Source organism: Anas acuta, chromosome 4 (genome assembly GCF_963932015.1).
Source record: "Anas acuta chromosome 4, bAnaAcu1.1, whole genome shotgun sequence".
In the NCBI taxonomy this organism is placed as follows: Eukaryota; Metazoa; Chordata; class Aves; order Anseriformes; family Anatidae; genus Anas; species Anas acuta.
Genome location: NC_088982.1, coordinates 8,938,185 through 8,953,885, shown reverse-complemented (window position 1 = coordinate 8,953,885; position 15,701 = coordinate 8,938,185). Strand labels below are relative to the sequence as shown.

The window sequence follows — 15,701 nt, the reverse complement described above, 5'->3', positions numbered from 1 at the left end:
ACTGGTGAGAGGAAATGAGAGGGATCTAATTTACTTGTACTTCTCGCTTATTTACTGCTATCTTGCAGATAGGGAGCTGCAGGTAAGAAGCTCTTCAAATCACGCCTCCTCACCAGAAGTCCCACTGAAGTATTGAAAGCTGAGTCCTTCCAGCAATATTCTCCTTTTTCTCACCAGCAGGATGCTCTGTGTGTGTTTGTGTGATGTTCTTCAGTTGCATTCTGCATTTGCCAAGTCACTTATTTAGTTGGAGTCTCGCTAATAAAATCTCTTAAAACTTTTTTTGTTGTTTAAAAGTGTGCATACTTTGGGAATAGTATTTATGTTTTCTTATATTTTGCTTCAGGATAATGTTTTGAACATCATAAATCAAATCATGGATGAATGCATTCCTCATGAACGGGCCAACCGAGACTTTTGTGTGAAGTTTCCAGAGGAAATACGCCACGACAACCTTGCAGGACAGCTTTGGTTTGGAGCAGAAGTAAGTCTCTCATGTTTCTGTTACTTGGGGCTAATGGGCAGTTTTTTATGGCAGAAAGCTTGCAGTTGGAATTTAAAGTGCACCCTGAGACTTCTCTGAAAATGGTCTGTATAATTACAGAACAATGGGAACAGATTGAGAACTTGCTGGGGATGTGTAGTGGAAGGGGATTCTTTCACTGTGCTTCTGGTTATTGGATATAGATTTAATTTCATAATTCTCTACTGTCAATATGACCACCTTTTAAAAAAAAATGTTCTTTTTAAATTAGCATCTGATTGGTGTTCTTGATGACTTTTATCTTGATAGGCCATCTCACATCTCATGCTCTGAAAGCCTTAGAAACAAAGAGAGAGAAGGAAATTTTCTCAGGAGAAAAGTTCTCCTGCAAATCTAAGTGCGTGCTGCCATTTTATTTTGATGTCTGTGTGATGCTATAACTCATATTAAACATGCAGAGTTTGTTCAGCTGACATTTATTGCACTTAATTCACATTTCACATGTATGCTGAAGATCTAATGGGTTCTATGCAAAACACTGAAGCCCACTCTCCTTCTCTTGCCTGGTTTCTCTCAACAACCTGCCTCCACAGCAACTTGTATGAACAGGGGATTTTACAGTGAATAAGCCTTAATTAATTTAATCAAGGGAAGCCTGAATAATCAGAAAAAAGGATGTGATATGTAAGATGCTTATTCATTAGTGCTGATATTTGTTGGCTAAAAAAAAAATCATTGTGGCATCTTCGGTGATAAATTTAGTACCTTCAGGTCTGCTGGCCTGAAGGTGACTTTAAGCATCCTGCATTTGTTGGGGTGAGGGGGAAGTTGTCTAGACATCCCAGCACACGAGAGCACCTTACACTGTTACTTTCAGCTTTGCATCTTTGCTATTTGAAACAATCCTTCAGCTCCCGTTATTAACCAGCCTTTTTCTCCACTGGTGCCTCCTTTCTTTTTAAAGTGCATGATCTCCATTAGCAGTGCCTGTCTTGTTCAGTCCAATATACCCCATATGTTTTGCTTCTGAAAATTTCTTTGACAGTAGTTAATTGTAAGCTCCTCAGAGTAGGAGAAATCCTGGGTAGCATTTATTAAATGAATTTGTGATGTCAATGTTTTATAATCCTGTGCTCAACAATAACAGCCGCAGTTTTTCTTCTTGTTATGATGTGACCTTCCCTACCTTCATCCAGATGGCACCCAGCTCTGTTTTAAAATGCTGAGGGCGTCTGCCATGTTGCCTTAACAGCACCTCCTTGTAGCTAGGGAGGGCAAGATGGGGGTAACTCTTCATGCAATCATTCATACTGAATCCCTGTGAAGCCTATTATCCTTTCCTCCTTGAAGGGACTAGCAAACTGGGATTGCAGCAACAAACAACCAGGAAAAGCCCCAACCAAGGCAGTAACTTCTCTGTGAGTGCATAGTGAAAAGTGCTCGAGGGAGTCACTGGAATGACTGATATCTTTCAAAACAGAACAACTTCCTCCCCCTATTCATTGCTTGGGTTACTTAAATAATGCATTTAATCTTTCCAAATCAAACTTCCACTGTCCCTGGTCGGAGCAGACCTGTTGGTTTCAGAGACTTAATGCGTGCAGTGCTGATTCATGCTCCTGCAGACACTGTCCTGTGAATGCATGTAGCAAGGAAGACTGTATGGGCAGTTACAAATATATGCCTAGGTGTCCTTGTCAGTGCTGTCACATCAAATCGGTAGTTGAAGAGTGCTTATCAACAGGTAAGGCTTGCCTTATCCATATTTTTCCACCAATACTGCTTTGGCTGGTAAGACGTAAGAACGTGATCTTGTCTGAGTGCACTTAAACACAAGGCAGGGGCTGGGACTGCAGGTCCTCTGTCTGGGGCTGAGAGGGAAGGGGTGCAGAGCTGCAAAGGGGGATCAGAAACAAAAAAATGAAAACAACCTTCTACATTTTTGGTTTAAAAGAAAAAAAAAGTTGTTCATTTAATAAAACAGAGCAATTATGACTTATGTCAGTGCTTGTTGTCTTCCAAACATATCTGTAAAGGAATGAAGCCACTAGCAAAGATATTTAATGACATATTTTAATATCAAGATCTTGAAAAGTGTTATATTAATATGTTTATATATTAAAAAAAATAAAATACAGTCTTTGAGCTGGTTAGAGGAAGTCAATATATAACTCCAGGGCCAAGGAGTCTCTTAATCTGCTGTTTTCCAGAAACTGGAAGGGAAGAATCACTATGACCTATGGTTTCTGTTTGCTTGTTTGTTTGCTTGATTGCTTTTTAATATTCTTTCCTATAAAATATATTCACAGCTTCAGAGGGAGACAGGATACTGTCTCCCTCTAACCTTGTTATATGGCCAGTGTGGTTGTACTTGTTGCAAAAGGCATCACAGTCACAGAATGTCTTTCCTTTTTGTAAGGATATATTTATTGGACAAAATCAAACAGTCCAGCTTGAATTGAATATTTTACCTGTATTCACGTCCCTTTTCTGCAAGCAATCCTTGCACACACAGAGGATATATCCCACTGAAGATGATTGCCTCAGTAGTAGGAGTAGAGCTTTCCGTAGGTTTGTCTGCCAACCTTGCTCCCGTTCTCATATCTCCCTGAGTGAGCTACTCCCTGACCTTTAACATGAAGACTTAGGACTCTGAACCTATCAGTCTTAAATCTTCTAGTTGTTTAATAATTAGCAACAAATGAGGCTAAGCACTGCCCCGGTCAAAATATCCAATATCTCATCTTGTGCTTTTTTTAACGTAAAAGTAATGTTATGCAAACTAATAATTCCTTTCTCAATGTGTTTTCATAGTGTTTGGCTGCTGGTTCGATTATTATGAATCGTGAAATTGAGAGTATGGCAATGAGACCGTTGGCCAAGGATCTTACTCGCAGCCTAGAGGAAGTTAGAAACATCATACGTGACCAGGCCTTAAGGGATTTGAACCTCTACACAGAAAAAATGAAAGATTCACTCAAAAATTTTGATATCCTTTTTGCAGAATTTGAATTAAGGTAACAGATTCTAAGTTAATGAGCTACTATCGCTGTTGCTTGGCTCTTTGTTTTTTTGGAAGTTGGATGTTTTGTTCTGTTTTCCTTTAATAGAAAAAGCACTATTTTTTTTGTCATGACATTTAAATTCTTCAGTAATGTGTTGTGTTGTTAATTTTTTCCCTGCCAGTGTAGCAATAATAAAAAGAAAATTAAATAGCTTTTTAGCAATCAGCATTTGCTCTCCTCAAGTCAGCTGTAATCTTCCATTTGCATACTGGCATATGGCATTTGAGGGAGGTTTTCCAAGACACAAAAGAAAGCCATAAGTCTCTTCTCTTAATGTTTTCTTTGTCAGAGGAGAGGTGACAAATAAGAGACATTAAAAAAATATTTATGATAACAAATAGTCTAGAGATTATGAGGTTTTGTTCTGTCTCATGCTTAGAGATAAAAGCAAGATGCACTCAGTGAGTTTAAGAAGGCAAATTGAAATCTGATGAAGGAAGTGCTTTTACACATGAGCCATAATTAAACTCAAGAACATATTGATTTAAAAAAATCTGATGGAAAAATGGCTTGGAGGTTTATGGCAAAAATAACTGCTTTTTGGGTGAGAAAAAATAACTGCTTTTTGGGTCAAAGATCCTATTGACCAAGTCTTGTATTGTGCTGCATAATTTAAGCCAGTTTCCTGCAAGTCTGTTAGATGTATGTGGTGCTGGGCATAATTAAAAACAGGGTACTGGATGAGATTATCTTTGGATTTAACATGATACAGCAATTCATACCTTCAGCAGAACAGGGTTTTTGGTAATTGGGTAGTGTTTTAAATTTCTCTTAGGAATAATCCCTAGTATTTACTGTCTTTTTATTTGTCCTTCCTCAGTATTCATATTCTCTTGTATTACCTTACGCAGATAAGTCATTTTTTTCTGATTCAGAAAATCATAATTATGCTGTTATATTGAAAAACATCTTAATTGGAAACGCAGATTAAAAATGTGACTTTTTATGCAGACACCAATGGCAGTCAGTAGTTGGTTCTGGACAACGCCTGCACAAAACGGTTCAGGATATGTTGTGTTTCTAAAGTGTTTTGGCCTAGGTTTGTTTTTACTTATGATCAGGTTTGTTAAATCATGTAAAACAGAAATACATTAATTACTTTATATTCTTTGTAGTTATGTGTCGGCCATGGTACCTGTGAAGTCCCCAAAAGAATATTATGTACAGCAAGAGGTAATTGTACTATTTTGTGAAACTGTGGAGAGGTAAGCAATTCAATTAACTATTAGATTTTCATTTTGATGGTTGCTTTCAGTCTGAACACGTATAGAAATACCTTACCTGTAGCCATTAAGAAACATCACAAAAATATGTGGCATTTATCTTTTAAGTATCTTAAAAATTAAGATAAATTAGACAAAGATTAAGATTAAACAAAGATTAAACAAATTTAAAAAGCATTAGCACAAGTCTTTTCTTTTTGTTGTTAAAGGAAAGGTAATACTTCTGTAATATTGTTGGTATAGATGTGTAAATGAAGGCTAAGCATTTAAAAGGGCTGAATCTCTTTAAGGCATCAACATGTAACGTTATTTCAGTAAAGAATACCTGGGGAGATGATTCACATCATCTGCCAACCTCCAGTGATTATCATAAATAGGGGAAGAGCAACTGACATCATCTACCTTGACTCGTGCAGAGCATTTGACACTGTCCTCCGTGATATCCTTGTCTGTAAACTGGAGAGACAAGGATTTGACGGAGGGACAGCTTGGCGGGTAAGGAAGTGGCTGGATGGTTGCACTCAAAGAGTTTTGGTCAACGGCTCGATGTCCAAGTGGAGATCAGTGATGAGTGGTGTTCCTCAGGGGACCAGCACTGTGTAACATCCTTGTCAGTGACGTGGACAGTGGGACTGAGTGCATCCTCAGCAAATTTGCTAATGACACCAAGCTGTGTGGTGAGGTCAAAATGACAGAGGGTAGAGATGCCATTCAGAGGGACCTTGGCAGGCCTGAGAGGTGAGCCTATGCAAACCTCATGAAATTCAACAAGGCCAAATGCAAGGCCCTGCATCTGTGCCAGGGCAATCCCAAGCACCAATACAGGCTGGGCAGGGAATGGATTGAGAGCAGCCCTGAGGAGAAGAAGGACCTGGGGGTGTTGGTTGATGAGAAGCTTGACATGAGCCAGCAATGTGAACTTGCAGCCCAGAAAGCCGCCGTGTCCTGGGCTGCACCAACAGCAGCATGGGCAGCAGGGAAGAGAGGGGATGGTCCCCCTCTGCTCTGCTCTTGTCACCTAGAGCCCTGCCTTCAGCTCTGGGGCCCCCAGCACATGTCTAAAGACATGGACACATTAGAACAAGTCCAGAGGAGGGCCATGAGGTTGATCAAGGGGCTGGAACACTTCCTCCCGTGAACACAGGCTGAGGGAGTTGGGGTTGTTCAGCCTGGAGAAGAGAAGGCTCCAGGGAGACCTTACAGCAGCCTGCCAGTGCCTGAAGGGGGCTACAGGAAAGGTGGGGAGGGACTCTTTGTCAGGGAGTGTAGTAATAGGACAAGGGGGAATGGCTTTAAGCTAAACAAATTGCATATTTAGATCAGATATGAGGAAGAAATTATTTACTGTGAGGGTGGTGAGGCCCTGAAAGAGGTTGCCCAGAGACACTGTGGATGCCCCATCCCTGGAGGTGTTCAAGGCCAGGCTGGATGGGGCTTTAGGCAACCTGGTCTAGTGGGAGATGTCACGCTAAAGGGGGGTTGGAATTAGATGATCTGTAAGGTCCCTTCCAACCCAAACCTAGAAAGAACCTGTAAAGGCTCTTTAAAGTCCTGGGAAGACTGGAGCTTAGCTTCCGTGCATATGTGGTTGAGACTGTCAGTAAGGAATACATAGCACGCTTTCACGATCTGTAGATGATCCCAAAATCAGAGGTGTTTCAGGCCTTTTAAAATAAAGGATCATAACTGAAAATGATTGCAACAAGTTGGAGAAAATACTTACACTCTGTCAGATACTTACTACATAGAAATGCCACATATTTGACAATTAAGAGGAAAATCATTGTTTGCCTTTTAAAGATTTGGTTAATCTGGCAGTGAACTGTAGGAAAGAATGTGGGAGTTGTAGTTGGCCATGTACTGAATGAGTCCATCTAGTGCTAGCACCAAGTGAGCCATGGCTATTTCTCTGTCTGCCAACAGCAGCGTTGGCAAGACAAGTATTGAAAAGGAATAAGAAAATGTTAATTCTGTTCTACTCATGACCAGTACTAGCAGATGTACTAGTGTGCTGTGTGGGTGTCATCTTACACAATTATATGGTGAATTGGAGAAGAAAGTTATGAGGAAATAACAAACTATGCAGTAAAAGTTAGAAAATATCACCACGTGAAAAGCCTAAAAAAAAAAAAAAAAAAAAAAAAAAAAAAAAAAGGGTTTCAGCCCAAAAAAGGGACTGATGTGATGTTTTTGAAAAGTTATTAGGGGTTGATGAAAGATCCCAAATACTAAATTCAGAGACTTCAATAGTAGTTGCTCTATGTGTGTTTTTTTAGTTATGTTTGTGAGCTTAGTGTGTTTTGACCTAAAAGATTTTAGCAAGTTTTATTTGAAAATGAGGCTAAATACTTTCCCCTATTATTTTAAAATGTATGATTTGTTCTTTTCTATTAAACTTGCAAGTCTATAAGCACCAGTGGTTTCCAGTAACAAGCTGAAACCTGACATGAAATAGTATATAAGAAGGGAAAGTGGCATAAAAAATATTTTGGTTTTGTTTAGATGGCTGTATGTTATATATATATATTTTACAGTGAATGCTACATCAGTCAGTTTTGTACATAGTATATTAGGATGTACGCTAATAGTTCATCAATTAAATACTATTAGTTTGGGCTTATATTACAATTTTTTCATATTTTTTCCTATTGAAATATTTTCTTTGAGTGTCTAATCTCTTGCTAAATAATTTTATTTTGCTTAGAGCCTTAAGGCTTGGATACCTCACTCAAGATATGATCGATGACTATGAACCAGCTTTAATGTTTACTATCCCAAGATTAGCCATTGTGTGGTAAGTAATTCTGATAACTATTCTGTGCTCTGCTTCCCCTTCAGATATATATTGAAGATTTAAAAAACTTGTTCAGAATTTTGATGTATTTTCTTTCACCTGAGTCTGCTTGCATTTTTTACAAAAAGAGAATTAAATAAAAGTCATTGCCAGTTTATCATAGAAGGTGAAGAGCAAAAAAATGAAAGGGAAGAGAAAGGAGAATATAGAAAGCAGGACCCTGAAACTGTTGATTAGACTTCCTCCAGAAAAAATTAAAAAGGTCAATGAAGAACATCGGTACAGTGCAGTAGAATGTAATGTTGTCAAAAAGATTTTTTGAAAGCAGATATTCTGTCACTCAAAAATATCACCTAAGGATACATGTCCCGGAAAACAGACATTTCAATTTTAATTGTGTATTTTTCTTAATGACTCTGGATCCAAAAAGAATCATCATAACAAGCTGAGTGCATTGTGACCAGTGAGTTAGGTTTAAATCTCTTTCAATGAAAAGTATAAACATGCATAACTTGTTACATGTAAACTTGTGCCCTGTATTGACCACTCAGGTAACGAAGTTAAAACATTTTTTTTTTCTTTATTCAGCTTTTTCAACATTGAAGAGATCAGATGCATTTTTCCTAATAAGTCTTCATGATTTAATAGACAGTTTCTCTGAAGTGAAGCCAACATATTTTCAATATTTTACCATTGTGAATGTTTTAAAGTTAGCTAATATCAGTAGTATAATTGAGGGAGATAAGAAACCTAAAATCCTGAGTATAATGTGCTTCTGTGGCCCATTTTTCCTTTTAAATAGGATATTCTCTGTAACCATCATTCTAAAAATAATAACAGTAATAATCTGATTATCAAAAGACAACAGAAATGTGACAGTACACTCTGATGCTCTTGGAAGACACAAAGAAGAACACATGGTTGCTCACTGGAAAACCAAGGGCTCTCTGGAAAATGAGCAATATCAATCCCAAATTACAAAGAAGGACAGAGAGAGAGAAGAGAAATTGGTTTAACTGCCCCCAAGTATCCTGTGACTTGAAGATAAATCACTGCCATATGAAGTCACATGGGAAAATAACCCCATTCAGTTATGGTACTGCCTTGAAGAAATTCAGGCCTTTTATTGGGACTGTGAAAGGAGAAGCCTTTGAATTGCATCTGTCTTCCATTTAAAGTTGCCATGTTGTTGCTGTACTGGGTAGCCTGAGTAGGATGGGTCTGGGGCCAGGTGCTGGCTTCCCTTGATTCTCTAATAACAAAGCCTTTCTTTAAGGAATACTTTTGAGAGTCATTGTTCTTCAAGGTTTCTCTTCTGACGCCAGCTTACTGTGCAGGTTGGGCAGTGTATGCTGCACCGTGTTTAACAGGTGTCAGTGAAATTTGGATTTAGTAGGAAATGTTAAGATGTATTCTTTTTTTGTGCATTTTTTACTTCCTTCCATGGTACAACCAAATTCAAGCTTTGATTCAGAACTCTTTCAATGGTCTTATACACGGAGGTCATTTCACAATGGGTTTTTGTAGTGCTTTAGCCCTCTTCTATTTTTATCTTTTAAAACTTCTGAGAATTAAGCTCTCTAGAAAGGGATCCTGGAAACTGTAGTGTTTTGTGGCCGTTAGAAGTTCAGGGGGAGCAGCCTCTGGCTTCCACTCAGCAAAGACGTGACATTTATTGAGGCAGAACGTGACTACATGAGTCAGTGATAACTCTGTCGCTTCATGGTAGCCTCCCTGTGGAAGCTCAGAAAGCTTGAAAAAACAGTACGTAACCTTGGTAACAGGATAATTTGTCTTAAACCACACAAAAAAAAAGTTGACTTGCAAAAGAAGCAACTTCCCTCATGCTCCTGTTCTCCCCCTTCCTTGCTCCTGCCCTCAAATACCAATCCCCAGAGCAATGTTGATCACGTTCAGTAGTCACATTTCTTGGACCCTGTGTTGTCTTGACAATTCTGAACTTTCTGATGGCCATCTTCCAGCCTGATGGGAGACTACAGTACTATCCTGGTACCAGGGCATGAGCCAGACTCTGGGTTTATAAGCAGAAGAAAAAGAGCAGTATCTCCCAGATGGTAAACAGAGTGTGAGTGTTGTTTTTTTTTTAAATACTTCAGTGGGAACCATATTACTTGTGACACCAGCATTGCTGTGGTGTCTCAGAGAGCTGTAGTTAGTTATCCAGGGTGCTTGCTAATGAACAGAAGGTGAGTAGAAGACACTAACAGTTTATTATACCTAGGAAGCTCTCTGAAGCAACTTGTAATTTGACTGCAGGAAAAACAACGTATCCTTGAAATAGTCAGCTCTCAGAAGGGGAAAAAGTCCAGGGTGAAATAAAGCATATGTAATCTAGAGGATAAGAACACGCAATCCATTTGCCTTTGAGAAACAGAAGTTGTTTTGGCAGTGGGCAGAGGATTAAATAGTTTTAAGCAGAGTGGGGCCTGTTATGGGTGGAATCCATGCTCTCAGGCACAGTGCCGTAATATGCAGCAGGTATAGTGTAAAAGGTGAATTTTGTGTAATCCCTGACACACGTGGGCTTTGGCAATAGAGATTCTGTCAGTAGGTATTTAGGTATTTTCAGCAAGGTGCTCAGAGGCTTTCAGTATCACGAATATCCCCTTTTCAGGGAAATGTTACGAGTACTTAGTTCATTTAGAAGTGTGGTATTATCAAAATATGTTTTATGTAACTTAGTGTGTGTATCTTCTTTATCTCAAGTTGCTACCAGGTTATACTTATCTTAGAGGTAGAAAAATGGGAGTGCAAGTCAAGCATCTTGCCTAGAAATGATTTAGACTGGAAAGAACAAGCCATTTGAAATCTCTCTCAAGCCAGTGAGCTTTCCCCAACTTACTCGATAATCGATTTGTGTTTTGATTTTGTTTTTTTCTGGGTCAGCTGCAGCAGTGATATGAGAGGATGTTCTTCCTCTTGGGCTTCCATTGCTCTTTCTCCCATGCTTCAGTAGCAGGGGTTGGAGGGGAGGGGATCTTTTTCCTGTAGCTTTAAATACCATTTATTCTAACTGGAGGTGGATAAAACAAATAAGATAACAATGTGAAAATGAAGTAACTTGATGGTAGTTCTAATATGTATGTACAGTTGCTTTTCTGATTCCTCACTGAGTAGTTGCTGTTGTGAAGCAATTTTCATTTTTGTGTCTGAACTACAGTGGCCTTGTAGTCTACTCCGAGGGACCACTGAACTTGGACCACAAGCCAGAAGATATGTCTGAACTCTTCAGACCTTTTCACACTCTGTTAAGAAAAATAAGGCAAGTAATAAATGATTGTTGTAACTGCTTCTTTTCTGTAGTGAAAATCAGAGGGTAAAACAGTACACAGAAATGCCTACGGAAGTGTTTGTTTGTTATGTGAACTTTAAGATACATTTTCTCTCATCTGATTTATATACCCATGAAATATCTTACTTGTTTTTCATTTTCCCTGAGTTTTCTAAACTTTTTCTCTTTGATATTTTCTTTTTTCTGAACATAATTTAATTACATTTCAGTTTTTCCTTACGGCGGTATGATGCCTGAAATATCAAAGTTGCATTTTATTTTGGGAGATCCTGCTTCTAATTAGCATCAATATTTTTGTTTAACTAGGCTTATTATATTTTGTCAGTATGTTATGATGCAATACTCAGATCATTCTTAATCTAATAGAAGTGACCATCAGTTTTTCATATTGTGGATCTGTTTCTAGAGAGTGGATCATATTCTGTATATATCCTTTTTTTTCACAGTGGTTCAGTCTTGGTAATCATTGGAGAGGTTTTTGTTGTTTTTTTTGAGTCTCAATTCAAGTATAAAGGACGTCACTTACGGTATTTTATCCAGAAGTTTAACTCAAACTCAATAAATAAATAATGTTCTTTCAATCCATGCACCCTATTATTTTCTAATAATTCAAATTTGTATACCCACTGCAAATACTGTTTTTGTACATCTCTAGAGTTAACTTGGCAGATTTTCTTTCCTGTTTCCAATTTTTACCTGTCTGTCATGATGATGGTTTGACATATGAAGAATTTGCATGGAGACTAAGTTTGTCCAGATTAATTTCCTTGTGAGGAGCCTATTTCTGAAGTTAGCTTTTATGAATATCCAGACCATGTCCTTTTGTGCTCCTTGAAGATTCCCTAGGTACAGTTTTATTTTCAGGTACACTAATGATATTCATGTTGAGATCTCAGAATTAAAATGGTCAAATTAACATGTATTTTCGTATATTTTGGATGATGATGGTTTTATAAAACAGAGTAAAGAAAAGTAACACAAACTGAGTAGCAAAACTTAATATAGGGTGGGGGAACCTTATACATTACTAAAGCTTAAAAAGTCCTTGCAGTTTACTTTAGAAAAATATCCCAATATATGCCTATCAAAGAAATTTTCACTAGTTTTCCACAGGTTGACTAAAGCCAAAAAAATATTACAAAACTAAAATATTTCTCATAATCTGTACTTTGTGCTTACTCCTTATGTTTTGCAACAAGGAAAATGGAAATCAATGAAGTCAGTTTATTGCTTAGTCCGTTTAATTTTCAGTTTCTCTGAACTTAATGCTTGGGTTGAAAAGACATTAGTAATGTGCTTATTTGTTCAATAACTACTATTTTCAATGCACACTTTCAAAGATGAAAAGATTCTTTCAGATTCATTTTTGGAAAAAGGAATGTAGGTACTACATGGTCTATATAATTTATTCTTTCAAATGACCATTAAGAGACTTGAATTCAGTTGTCTAGCAAACAGTTTGCAACGTGTTCTTAGTGAGGTAGTATTTATCAGGGCATTGGGGAAAATACAAGCAAGCTAAGAAGTAACTTGAAATTTTTTCTCAGTGGCAGTCTCTGGATTGAAGGAACATCGGGGAACTCATCCAAAGAACTTGATTATTCGAAAGAATCGGGCTTAAAAAGATCCTTAGTAATACTCTTGAATGAAAAATACATTGGATAGAAATAAAGAACAGTATAATACACATAAGTGTGCAGCTCATTCAGAATAATTAAATTTATTTTAAAAGTACCTAAGCTGTCTAAATCTTTTTTTGTTTGTTATGACAGATTTATTTAAACGCATCAGGTTGCAATTCCTACTCACTAACGATGTTCACAGAAGCCTATAAGAGAAGATGGAATGAGATATTTGAATGTGTCTCCAGTAAAAATGAAGTGCTTTTTTCCAGGGGTCTTTCTCTGGTCTCCTTTACCAGAGAAAGGCACAAAAAATAATTCAAGTAGTCCTGTGTTAAATATTTTCAGTTTCATTTTATGCTGCAATTGTGTATCTGTTGTAATAGTATAGAAAATTGTACTGAATAACGTGATCACATCCCAGGAAATTTCTGCATGTAGTTCAGTATGCTTTAATTCTTAGCCAACTAAATATTTTCACTCCAGTAAATCCAAGTATACAGTCGATAATTTTAAAACTATATTATCCTAAAACATGCCTGCTCTCAAATGAAGAAAGTACCATATTTTTGTGGATCTGTGTAACTAAATTGCAGCTAGCTGAGAAAAACATCTGGTTAGGCAATTTTTGGCGGTCTTGTTGGTGGCTGGCAACTTAGAAAGCAATAGAGGCTGTTATTTGTGGAGACTTTCAGAGCAAAAAGCATTAAGGGTTTTTGTTTAGGTTTAGTGAGGTTGAGCAACAAATGATGAGTTTGAATATTTTAATGCCCATGCAAGATGCTTGTGTTGATTTCAAATTTAGATATAAAATATCAGCACTGTGTTTTATGCATCTACCAATGCATAAATATATATAGTAGGGTTATCTCCCGTTTGTTTTAAGCTGAGATGTTTGAACCATTTCTGCCTATTAAGCATACAAAGCATATATTGTGGGATATGCATAAATATTTAATTTGGATGCCTATGCCTGAACATTCTTGCAATAAAATATTGCCTATACCATACGTGCATTTGTGGCTGCTATGTGGGGATTTTCAGAGGTGAGCACATCTGGGATTTTGCAGTACTCCTTAGTTCTGCCCTCTTCTCAGAGCCCTTTGCCTGCCTGGTGCTTGTTTCTGGACCCATTACAGCTGGTGGCAGGGTCCCTCTGGATTTCAGTGGTGCAGAATCAAGCAGATTGCAGATAAGTGATGCAGAATCAGAGGTCCCTACCATTTCAAGTACACTGAAATCCTTGCACATTGAGTAGAAAACAAATGTGGTGTACCTGCTGTTGGTGTGTTAAAGAATATGAGGGGCAAGTTGTGAATCTCATGCCTTTAAAGCATGCATGGTGACTTGGGGAAAAGACATGAGTTTTTCCAAGTTGGTTTAAAACTTTGAGTTTTTTTTGCAGGAGGTTGCAAATTGCATTTCCATACCTGCATCATGTCCTACAGTGGCAACCCTGTAAACTGAGAGCTGTTGGTGTTCTGTTAGGAGCAAGAACTGAATTGTGGGCTGGCAGTACCATCAGCGATGCTGTTTCCTGAAAACAGTTTAAGGTACCAGTCAGAATAGAAGCAAATTTCAGCAAGGAGAGAGGCCCAGTGAATGTGCAGGATCTGTGCACCTGGGTTGTGTGACCCTGGCTTCTGTTCAGCTGCCTGTCTTTAAATGGGCACCTGGCCTTGAATTTTCAAACAGTAATTTCTGCTCCCTGGGTACTAGCAGTGGAGTCAAAAATATTTATTGCTTTTGCAATAGGTAGAGCAGACTTTTACTACTGGCTTGTAACAGGCAGCATACGTTTTAAGACCTTGGCTTGTTTTCCTGCCAGTGGCTGAAACCACTGGAAGAAGTGTTCCTTGTACTTTCAAGGCTAGACTGCTTTTCTGTGATACCAAGCTAATAAGAGTAAAAGCAGGTGAAACCCCAACATGCACTTGTTTTAATTTGCTATTTTCTAAAGCCTCAGAGAAAAGCGAGTGGAGTGCAGCTGTCAGGACAGCCTGTAGAAGCCCTCATTACCTGTGCCTTGTGAATAATGAAAGCAGAGAGAATTTTCCTCCACGTGAGCACAGCACTTGCTTGGATCCACTGACGAGCTACAAATGCTTCAGCAGAAAGGAAATGAACCATGGAAGTAGCTCTTCTTTAATTAAACCTTAAGGTTTAATAATGATGTCTGACATCTAGTTTTAAACTTCCAGTAGTGAGATTTACCATTTCTTTCTGGATACTGGTTGATATTAATTTTATTCCCAATATCTACATAGGCATTCTAAAACAGGCCGTGTTCTAATGCTGGCGGTGAATCTTTCTTAACTAATATATCGTGTATCAAAAAGATAACTGTCAATCAAAAGTTGTTCATCTTGCAAGGAAGCTTTTATCTAAATTAGTCCAGTGGCTCTAGTTTTTATGCAGAGCTGGGAAGGTAATTGCCAAATCCTGTTTTTCTGAGGACAAGCTTTTCTTTCTTTCTGCTTCTGATATTCCACATCCTAGCATTTTTCTAAAAATTTATAAATTGATAAATTGTAGCACAAAGCCTCATGGCAAAAATCATGCTATTTTTTGTTGTTGTTGATTTATATTTGTATAATTCTTTCAAAAACAAATAATACAGCTCTCTATGTTGGCCATAAAACTTAAACTGTTCCCAGTCAATTTGCTTTTTATGGTGATGTTAAAACACTCGATCTCTTACAGACATCCGTTTCTGTTTAATTAAAGTTTTGACAAAAGAAAGGTAATATCATGCCATACTGTTTAGACAAAAGAAGTGTGTAGGTCATCTTAAGTGTTTTAGTCTGCAAGATAGCGATATTGGTTTATAGCTTTACAAACTAAGTGGGTATAAAGAGATTGTCCATTTCCCTTTATTACTAATACATGACTGGAAAAATGGTCACATTTGGGACTTTGAGATGCATATGGAACAACTGAAATAAATACTTCTCTATTAGAGAATATGGAAGCAGGTGGAAGGGGGAGGATATGGAGGTGCGATTGTCTTTATAAGGTGGTACTTGAATAAGCCTAGCATTTTTTCAGGTGATGATGCCTCTTATTTTCAGCCCAAGAATAAAAGCTTACTTTATATAAAGATGTTAATGAAATGGAGAGTACATAGCCACCACCACAACAAAAGAAAGCGTATATACTACACTTATTCTACCTTTGAAGTGGTTATCTAAACTGATACA

At 37.8% G+C, this 15,701-nt stretch overlaps 1 protein-coding gene across 4 annotated transcripts in view; it reads left to right on the top strand.

Annotated features, from left to right (window-relative positions):
- ZFYVE28 (zinc finger FYVE-type containing 28) overlaps positions 1-15,701 on the top strand; it is a 142,749-nt gene that overhangs the window by 85,421 nt on the left and 41,627 nt on the right. For all 4 annotated transcript variants that reach the window (XM_068679718.1, XM_068679717.1, XM_068679716.1 and 1 more), the window contains exons 3-7: positions 347-484; positions 3,299-3,501; positions 4,665-4,754; positions 7,477-7,566; positions 10,748-10,849. In XM_068679718.1, coding sequence (XP_068535819.1) covers positions 347-484; positions 3,299-3,501; positions 4,665-4,754; positions 7,477-7,566; positions 10,748-10,849 — 623 coding nt within the window. The remainder of the gene's footprint in view (positions 1-346; positions 485-3,298; positions 3,502-4,664; positions 4,755-7,476; positions 7,567-10,747; positions 10,850-15,701) is intronic.